This window comes from Pristiophorus japonicus, chromosome 11, assembly GCF_044704955.1.
Source record: "Pristiophorus japonicus isolate sPriJap1 chromosome 11, sPriJap1.hap1, whole genome shotgun sequence".
Lineage (NCBI taxonomy): Eukaryota > Metazoa > Chordata > Chondrichthyes > Pristiophoridae > Pristiophorus > Pristiophorus japonicus.
In genome coordinates this window covers 79,593,162-79,603,994 of record NC_091987.1, presented here as the reverse complement: position 1 = coordinate 79,603,994, position 10,833 = coordinate 79,593,162, and the positions used below count along the sequence as shown (strand labels likewise).

At 42.0% G+C, this 10,833-nt stretch overlaps 1 protein-coding gene across 3 annotated transcripts in view; it reads right to left on the bottom strand.

Moving 5' to 3' along the window:
- Positions 1–2,413: 2,413 nt before the first annotated feature.
- Positions 2,414–10,833, bottom strand: part of LOC139275777 (ATPase MORC2-like) — a 70,961-nt gene continuing 62,541 nt past the window's right edge. For 2 of the 3 annotated variants that reach the window (XM_070892977.1, XM_070892979.1), the window contains one exon: positions 2,561–2,633. Coding sequence is in view for 1 of the 3 variants with exons in the window: in XM_070892978.1 (XP_070749079.1) it covers positions 2,486–2,633 (148 nt within the window). In the remaining 2 variants the exon portion in view is untranslated. Of the gene's footprint in view, positions 2,634–10,833 lie in introns of all 3 variants that reach the window. The other variant, XM_070892978.1, reaches the window with a different exon arrangement.

Sequence of the window (10,833 nt, the reverse complement as noted above, 5' to 3'; positions counted from 1 at the left end):
TGTGCCATGTAACAGTACAAGTCGCCTGCTCTCCCAACACAGACCCAATGGCAAATCTGGGACCAGTTCAAATCTAGCTTCTGTCCTCAGTTTTCTGTCCCCTCTGCGCCAGATACATTCATTCATAGGCAGTCCCTCAAAATCGAGGAAGGACTTGCTTCCACTCTAAAAGTGAGTTCTCAGGTGACTGAACAGTCCAATACGAGAACTGCATTCTCTGTCACAGGTGGGACAGTCGTTGGAGGAAAGGGTGGGTAGGTGGGGAGTCTGGTTTGCTGCACGCTCCTTCCGCTGCCTGCGTTGGTTTTATGCATGTTCTCGGTGTCGAGGTGATCAGTGCCCTCCCGGATGCTCTTCCTCCACTTAGGGCGATCTTTGGCCAGGGACTCTCAGGTGTCAGTGGGGATGTTGCACTTAATCAAGGAGGCTTTGAGGGTGTCCGAGAAACGTTTCCTCTGCCCACCTGGGGCTCGTTTGCCGTGTAGGAGTTCTGAATAGAGCGCTTGCTTTAAGAGTCTTGGGCATGCGAACTATGTGTCCCGCCCAACGGAGCTGGTCGAGTGTGGTCAGTGCTTCGATGCTGGGGATGTTGGCCTGATCGAGAACACTGACGGTGCGTCTGTCCTTCCAGGGGATTTGCAAGATCTTGCGGAGACATTGTTGGTGGTATTTCTCCAGCGATTTGAGGTGTCTACTGTATAGGGTCCATGTCTCTGAACCATACAGGAGGGCGGGTATCATTACAGCCCTGTAGACCATAAGCTTGATGCCAAATTTGAGATCCTGGTCTTCAAACACTCTCTTCCTCAGGCAACCAAAGGCTGCACTCACACTGGAGGCGGCGTTGAACCTCGTTGTCAATGTCTGCCGAGGTATGGAAAGTGGTCCACATTGTTCAGGGCCGCACCGTGGATTTTGATAACTGGGGAGCTGTGCTGTGTGGTGGGGTCAGGTTGGTGGAGGACCTTTGTCTTACGGATGTTTAGTATAAGGCCCATGTTCAAATCTAGCTTCTGCCCCCAGTTTTCTGTCCCCTCTGTGCCAGATACACCTGCACTACTGCCACACAGGAGCAGAATTTCACTCCTTCACTTGATGTTGTTAGCCACATTGGTCTGTGTCTGGAAACTTTGTCTGTTAATGGTTTTGTGCAATTTCTATTTCTATTAGTAAAGTATTAATGGTTGAAATCATCTAAAGGCACTATTATTATTGAATCTCTTTTTGGAACAGCAGTTACTTTGCTCACAGAACTCTGAGAATGGGAGAAATTGAAAATATTCTACTTGATTGTTGACATTAGGTTGAAAGATTCTGATCCCAAAGTAATTTGCATGGTATGAATAAATGCATCCATTTCATGATGTAATTTTGATTGTTTTTTTTAATGCAAAAACTGGTTAAATAAAATAGTCTAAAAACAAAAACCAAAATACTCTAAACTACTTCATTTACAAGCATTGTTCTGGATATTCAGCCTGTGTTGAAACAATTGTTCAGGTAACTGAAGATGCAGTTGAGGAGACTTTTAAAGGTAAGAATGAATGTATCAGGATCATGGAAAATAATTCCAGAGTATAGGATCATGAAGTTCTGCTGTCAATGGTGGATCGGAAAAGGAGAGGGAGGGGGATTCAAAGTAGGATACATTTAAATGTAGTTCCAACTTGTCAAGCTTCTGAAGTGTTGCTGGTGCTATTTATGGAGGAATGTTTGACAGTGAGTGCTATACATTTTGCTTGAACAAAAAAGACCATTGGTTTATTTTGATAACAAAGGTTGAATCATAATTTTTTTTAAATTTCCCTCCATTGACATGGCAACCAATATTTGAAAATTTAACAATAAACAAGCTGTATGTACATATCTAGTAACAAATAACATCCGTTTGTTACTTTTGATTATTTAACCAAGAAAATAGTATACTTTTATAATTTAACAAAATTTACTTTTTAACCTTTGTTAGAACATTATTTGAAAAAAAACAAAGATGTTACATACAAGTACAATGAACTCTTCTGTTGCCAATCATCTGCAACCATAAATTGTTTAATTATCAATAAAGCTTGAGTCAAGATATTTTGAACCTCATATTTCAAAGTTGCAAGTATTCTTGGTTAATAAAATGACAGGTGCCTAAAAATGTGGACTAAAAGAATTCCAGTATTCAACATGATTCATATAAAGCTTTGTTATTCGAACACTAGTTAGGTCTTACATTTACATCATTAGAAACTTGAGCAATTGAAATATTCTGACATGCTAACAGCACATATCAATATTAAAATAACAAAAATAAGCTTAAAAAAATGCTGACCAGAAGGTCTCTTCAGTCATTTTTATGGTTCTCTAATATATAAAAAGAAAACTAAAGAAATGGCATGACATTACTGATAGAAACAATAAGGGATTTATTTTCTTCCATTTATTCCCGTCTTGATGCTCACATTTTTTCACTAAAATTAGCAAATGGAAGGAGATAATCTTAAATGTTAGTCCGCGGTAACTGTTTGCAAATTTGAAAATGTTTGTTATTTTTAATTACTGACAAATATGAAGACTCTGTTTCTTCTTCGTAAGTTTTAACTAGCTCTTCCAAATATTTAGTTATCTTCAGTATGCAGTATAATTGGCTGATGAAAAATAAGAACATTTGAAAAATTAATGCATGAAAAAAATACATTTTCAATTATATGGACATTGAAATTTGATGATAATATGTGTATCAATAATGCTTCATTATGCAATAGATTTATTTTTACATTGAATAAATTATGGGCCAGAAATTGCGATCGGAGGCTTCCTGCGGACAGATGCCTCCAACCGGAATTTTTTTTAATTTTTTACAAAAGTACCTGGTGGTCTCGGAGGAATGTACGCTTCCGAGGCCTAGATGCGCAGCCCAGCGCGGAAGCCTACGCATCCCAGGGTGGGCCTGGACCACCAATGGAAATGGAATATTCTCATTGATAGTAATGGTGAGTTCCGTTTATATGAGCTCCCATTACTATCCATGAGAAAATCTCCCAACACAGAAACACTAATGCATAAATAAAAAAACACCTCACATATTTAAAATTAATTGAAATTGAATCAAATTAAATGTTTTAGAATTTTTTTATTTTTTTAGAAATTTTATAAAATATGTTTTAATAGGGTTAAAAATAAACTTACTTTAATGGACAGGGTTTTTAAATATAAAAATTAGTGATATAATTTAATTTTTCTATCTTTTAAAACTCTTACACTGGTAAAAGCAGGCCTTACAACTGCTTTTACGAGGCATGAGTTTTAAGGACATTCGCTGGGCAGGAGTTGGGCAAATAGCCCAAATTTCCGCCTGCGAAGGCCTTTCTCCCGGGGATGCGTGCAACCTGTCAAAATAAATGACAGATCGCAAAGTGCTTCACGCACCTAAACCCGGAACTTGCAAGGATTCTTCGGGCGCGTACACACATCGTACGCACCTGGAGAGGCCGTAATTTACGGCCCATTATGTTTGAGAAATGGCAGCAATGGTTTGCCCAAATGACCCAGGTCATTTCCACTGGGATTTCCAGCCTTCTCTGCCAAGTTCAGATGACTGCCCAAGATATTTAAATTGGTCTCCTCTCCCTGACCCGACAAACTTTAATGGGGTCAACTTCAAAGGTCACAGCAAGCTGCTGTCAGGACTGCCAGGGTAAAGGTAGCTGATGAGCAACTGAATGCAGTTTCTGCAATAGCCATCCCCCCAAATAAGGAACATACGAATATACAAAATGCAGATCTTTCCTGAAGTGCAGTACCCAGAATTGGTCAAAATACTCCAGCTGTGGCCGAACCAGTATTTTAAGATTCATCATAACTTCTTTGCTTTTGTACTCTATGCCTCTATTTATAAAGCCAGAATCCCATATGCTTTTTTAACTGCTTTCTCAACCTGCCCTGCCACCTTCAACAATTTGTGTAGGTGATTTGGAAATAGTTGGATTGGTTGAAAGTGTGTCTGTGTCTGTGTGTGGGTCAATTTTATCTTTGTATTTTGGATGACTATTAGTCACGATAAGGAACAATCTCAAACATCTGAAATAGCGTTCCCCTGAACCAATATGTTCATATTAGAACATAAGAACCTAAGAAAATAAGAAGTAGGAGCAGGAGTAGGCCATTCGGCCCCTTGAGCCTGCTCCGCCATTCAATGCGATCATGGCTGATCTTCTACTTCAACTCCACTTTCCTGCACTATCCCCATATCCCTTGGTTCCCTTAATATCCAAAAATCTATCAATTTCTGTCTTGAAGATACTCTCAACGACTGAGCCTCCACAGCCCTCTGGGGTAGAGAATTACAAACATTCGCCATCCTCTGAGTGAAGACATTTCTCCTCATCTCAGTACGAGATGACCAACCCCTTATTCTGAAATTCTGACTCCTGATTCTGGATTGCTCAGCCAGAGGAAACATCTACTCTGCATCTACCCCATCAAGCTCTAAGACTTTCATATGTTTCAATGAGATCACCTCTCATTCTTCTAAACTCTAGAGAATATAGGCCTAGTCTACTCAATCTCTCGTCATAGGACAATCCCGCCCATCTGGACAATCATTCTGGTGAATGTTCATTGCACTCCCTCTATGGCAAGTATAACGTTCTTTAGGTAAGGAGACCAAAGCTGTACACAATACTCCAGGTGCGGTCTCACCAGGGCCCTATATAGAAACATAGAAAATAGGTGCAGGAGTAGGCCATTCAGCCCTTCGAGCCTGCACCGCCATTCAATAAGATCATGGCTGATCATTCCTTCAGTCCCCCTTTCCTGCTTTCTCTCCATACCCCTTGATCCCCTTAACCGTAAGGGCCATATCTAACTCCCTCTTGAATATATCCAGTGAACTGGCATCAACAACTCTCTGCGGCAGGGAATTCCACAGGTTAACAACTCTGAGTGAAGAAGTTTCTCCTCATCTCAGTCCTAAATGGCCTACTCCTTATCCTAAGACTATGTCCCCTGGTTCTGGACTTCCCCAACATCGGGAACATTCTTCCCGCATCTATCCTGTCCAGTCCTGTCAGAATCTTATACGTTTCTATGAGATCCCCTGTCATCCTTCTAAACTCCAGTGAATAAAGGCCCAGTTGATCCAGTCTCTCCTCATATGACAGCCCAGCCACCCCTGGAATCAGTCTGGTGAACCTTATTTGCACTCCCTCAATAGCAATAACGTCCTTCCTCAGACTAGGAGACCAAAACTGAACACAATATTCCAGGTGAGGCCTCACTAAGGCCCTGTACAGCTGCATTAAGATCTCCCTGCTTCTATACTCAAATCCCCTAGCTATGAAGGCCAACATACCATTTGCCTTCTTAACCGCCTGCTGTACCTGTATGCCCACTTTCAGTGACTGATGAACCATGACACCCAGGTCTCATTGCAGCTCCCCTTTTCCTAATCTGCCGCCATTTAGATAATATTCTGCCTTCGTGTTTTTGCCCCCAAAATGGATAACCTCACATTTATCCACATAATACTGCATCTGTCATGCATTTGCCCACTTACCTAACCTGTCCAAATCACCCTGCAGCCTCTTAGCGTCCTCCTCACAGCTCACACCGCCACCCAGTTTAGTGTCATCCGCAAACTTGGAGATATTACACTCTATTCCTTCATCTAAATTGTTAATGTACATTGTAAAGAGCTGGGGTCCCAGCACGGAGCCCTGTGGCACTCCACTAGTCACTGCCTGCCATTCTGAATAGGACCCGTTTATCCCGACTCTCTGCTTCCTGTCTGCCAACTAGTTCCCTATCCACGTCATTATATTACCCCCAATACCATGTGCTTTGATTTTGCACACCAATCTCTTGTGCGGGACCTTGTCAAAAGCCTTTTGAAAGTCCAAATACACCACATCTACTGGTTCTCCCTTGTCCACTCTGCTAGTTACATCCTCAAAAAATTCCAGAAGATTCGTCAAGCATGATTTCCCTTTCATAAATCCATGCTGACTTGGTCGGATCCTGTCACTGCTTTCCAAATGCGCTGCTATTTCATCCTTAATGACTGATTTCAACATTTTCCCCACTACTGATGTCAGGCTAAGCGGTCTATAATTATCAGTTTTCTTTCTCCCTCCTTTTTTGAAAAGTGGTGTTACATTAGCTACCCTCTAGTCCATAGGAACTGATCCAGAGTTGATCGACTGTTGGAAAATGATCACCAATGCATCCACTATTTCTAGGGCCAGTTCCTTGAGTACTCTGGGATGCAGACTATCAGGCCTCGGGGATTTCTCAGACTTTAATTGCTGTTATATGTCTTTACTCTTATACTCAAATCCTCTTGTAATAAAGGCCAACATACCACTTGCTTTCGTAATTGCCTGCATGTTAACTTTCAGTGATTTGTGTACAAGGATATCCAGGTCCATCTGAACACTAACATTTCCCTATCTCTCACCATTTAAAAAATACTCTGCTTTTCTATTTTTCCGACCAAAGTGGATAACTTCACATTTCTCAACATTATATTCCATTTACCATGTTCTTGTCCATTCACTTAGCTTGTCTTTATCCCCTTGAAGCCTCTTTGCATCCTCCTCACAACTTACATTTCCACCTAGCTTTGTATCATCAGCAAAATTGGATATATTACATTTGGTCCCCTCATCCAATTTATTGATTTAGATTGTGAATAACTGGGGCACAAGCACCAATTTTTGCAGCACCCTACTAATTACAGCCCGCCAATCCGAAAATGACCTGTTTATTCCTACTCTCTGTTTTCTGTCCATTAACCAATCCTCAATCCATGCTCATATATTACCCCAATCCCATGAGCCCTACCTCTTGAGTAGCACCTTATCGAATGCCTTCTGAAAATCCAAATACACCACAACCACTGGTTCCCCTTATCTATCCTATTAGTTACAACCGCAATAAACTCGAACAGATTTGTCAAACATGATTTCCCTTTCATAAATCCGGGTTGACTGCCCAATCCTATTATTGCTTTCTAAGTGCCCTGTTACCACATCCTTAATAATAGATTCTAGCATTTTCCCTGCTACTGATGTCAGGCTAACTGGTCTGTAGTTTCCTGTTTTCTCTCTCCCTCCTTTCTTTAATAGTGGGGTTAAATTAGCTACCTGCCAATCTGCGAGAACCATTCTAGAATCAATGGAATTTTGGAAGATGACAACCAAAGCATCCACTATCTCTATAGCCACATCTTTCAAAACCCTACGCCATCAGGTCCAGGGGATTTATCGGCTTGCAGTCCCATTAATTTCTCCAATACTATTTTTTTACTAATACTAATTTCTTCCAGTTCCTCATTCTCGCTAGATCCTTGGATCTCCACTATTTTCAGGAAGTGTTTTGTGTCTTCTTCTGTGAAGACAGCCACAAAATATTTGTTTAATTGCTCTGCCATTTCTATTTTCCCATTATAATTTCTCCTGTCTCAGCCTGTAAGGGACCTACATTTATTTTTGCTAATCTTTTCATTTTCACTTACCAAGAGAAGCTTTTACAGTCTGTTTTTATGTCTCTCGCTAGTTTACTCTCATATTCATTTATCCCTTTCATCATCAATTTCTTGGTCCTCCTTTGGTGAATTCTAAAATCTTCCTAATCCTCAGGTTTACTGCTCTTTTTGGCAACATTATAAGCCTCTACCTTTGATCCAGTACTATCTTTAACTTCTCTTATTAGCCACGATTGGATCACTTTTCCTGTGGGGTTTTTGTGCCTTAAAGGAATATATGGTTGTTGTAAATGATGTATTCATTCTTTAAATGCTACCCATTGCTCGTCTACCATCATACCTTTTAATGTAGTTTCCCAATCTACCTTAGCCAACTCTCCCCTCATACCTACGTAGTTTCCATTGTTTAGATTTAAGACCCTAGTTTCGGATTGAACTAAATTACTTTCAAACTCAATATAAAATTCTATCATATTATGGTCACTCTTTCCTCAAGGCCCCTTTAGTATATGGCTTTTAATTAATCCTTTCTCATTGTATAATACTAGATCTAAAATAGACTGTTCCCTAGTTGGTTCCTCAACATACATCTAGAAAACCATCTTGTATATATTCCATCAATTCGTCCTCCACACTATTACTGCATATTTGGCTAGCCCAGTCTATATGTAGATTGAAGTTCCCCATGATTACTGCATTACCCTTGTTACATGTACCTCTAATTTTCTGATTTATACTGTGCCCTACATTACCACTACTGTTTGGGGGCCTATAAACAACTCCCACCAGTATTTTCTGCTCCTTGCTTCACTCAAACTGATTCGACGTCTTGATTTTCCAAGCCAAGATCCTTTCTACTGTCTTTATCCCATCAGTTATTATGAGGGCTACCCCTCCTCCTTTTCCATTTTGCCTATCTATTCTAAAAGTTAAGCATCCTGGAATATTTACTTCCCAAGCTTGGTCACTTTGCAACCACATCTCCGTAATGGCTATTGGATCAAACCTATTAATTTCTATCTGCGCTATTAATTCATCTATTTTGTTGTGAATGCTTCACAGAGCCTGCCCAGGGTTGATTTTCCTGGGCAGGCGCTATTTACAGACAGTGAGTGCAGAGCACCAAAAGTTAATTAGAATGACATGCACTGCGCTTTAGGAAATACTGGACTGCCTGGTGATTCTAATGGAGAGAACAGACCTGAGGCACTGCTGGAGGTGCTCCATTGGGCCCAGGTCCAGGATGTTTATGAAGTAATTTGGGCTATAAACGGGTAAATACATTTATAGCCCCATGGAATAGCCAGATTATTTTTGTTGCAGGTAAAAGGCCAGGATTTTTATCTGGACAAATTTGGATGAAATGTGGTAATTTTCTAATTTAATTTATGTGTGGCAGAACCCTTCTGGTTCACTAATATCCTTTAGGTAAGGAAATCTGCTGTCCTTATCTGGTCTGGCCTACATGTGACTCCGGACCCACAGCAATGAGGTTGACTCTTAACTGTCCTCTGAAATGGCCTAGCAAGCCATTCAGTTGTAACAAACCACTACTTAAAACAATAAGAATAAAACTGGATGGACCACCCAGCATCGACCTTGGCACCGGCTTCGGAGCCAACAACGGCACACCCAGCCCAGTCGACCCTGCAAAGTCCTCCTCACTAACATCTGGGGACTTGTGCCAAAATTGGGAGAGATGTTCCATAGACTAGTCAAGCAACAGCCTGACATAGTCATACTCACACAATCATACCTTTCAGCCAATGTCCCAGATTCCTCCATCACCATCCCTTGGTATGTCCTGTCCCACCCACCGAGGTGGCGGCACAGTGGTTCCAGTCGGGACGGAGAGGCCTGAGAGTCCTCAACATTGACTCCGAACCTCATGAAGTCTCATGGCTTCAGGTTAAGCATGAGAAAGCTTGGAAGAAACACTGAGGGTAGCAAGGGCACAGAATGTACTCTGGGTGGAGGACTTCAATGTCCATCACTAAGTTGGCTTAGTAGCACCACTACTGACTGAGCTGGCTGAGTCCTGAAGGACATAGCTGCCAGACTGGGCCTGCGACAGGTGGTGAGAGAACCAACATGAGCTAAAAACCTACTTGACCTCGTCCTCACCAATCTACCTGTCGCAGATGCATCTGTCCATGACAGCATTGGTAGCAGTGATCACCGCAGAGTCATTGTGGAGACAAAGTCCCATCTTCGCACTGAAGACACTCTCCATCAAGTTGTGTGGGACTACCACCATGCTAAATGGGACAGATTCAGAACAGATCTAGCACCTCAAAACTGGACATCCATGAGGCACTGTGGGCCATCAGCAGCAGCAGAATTGTATTCCAACATAATCCCTAACCCCATGGCCCAACATATCCCTAACTCTATCATTACTACCTTGCCAGGGGACCAACACTGGTTCAATGAGGAGTGCAGAAGAGCATGCCAGGAGCAGCATCAGGCATACCTAAAAATGAGGTGCCAGCTTGGGGAAGCTTCAACACAGGACTACATAGAAACATAGAAAATAGGTGCAGGAGTAGGCCATTTGGCCTTCGAGCCTGCACTACCATTCATAAGAATTAGGAACAGGAGTAGGCCATCTAGCCCCTCGAGCCTGCTCTGCCATTCAACAAGATCATGGCTGATCTGGCCGTGGACTCAGCTCCACTTACCTGCCCGCTCCCCATAACCCTTAATTCCCTTATTGGTTAAAATAAGAACATAACATAGGAATTAATTCAATAAGATCATGGCTCATCATTCACCTCAGTACCCCTTTCTTGCTTTCTCTCCATACCCTTTGATCCCTTTAGCCGTCAGGGCCATATCCAACTCCCTCTTGAATATATCGAACGAACTGGCTTCAACAACTCTCAACGGTAGAGAATTCTCCAGGTTAACAACTCTCTGAGTGAAGAAGTTTCTCCTCATCTCGGTCCTAAATGGCTTACCCCTTATCCTTAGATTGTGACCCCTGGTTCTGGACTTCCCCAACATCGGGAACATTCTTCCTGCATCTAACCTGTCCAGTCCCGTCAGAATTTTATATGTTTCTATGAGATCCTCTCTCATTCTTCTAAACCCCAGTGAATACGAGCCCAGTCGATCCAGTCTCTCCTCATATATCAGTCCCGCCATCCCGGGAATCAGGCTGGTGAACCTTCGCTGCACTCCCTCAATAGCAAAAACGTCCTTGCTCAGATTAGGAGACCAAAACTGAACACAATATTCCAGGTGAGGCCTCACCAAGGCCCTGTACAACTGCAGTAAGACCTTCCTGCTCCTATACTCAGTCCCCTAGCTATGAAGACCAACATGCCATTTGCCTTCTTCACCGCCTGCTGTACCTGCAT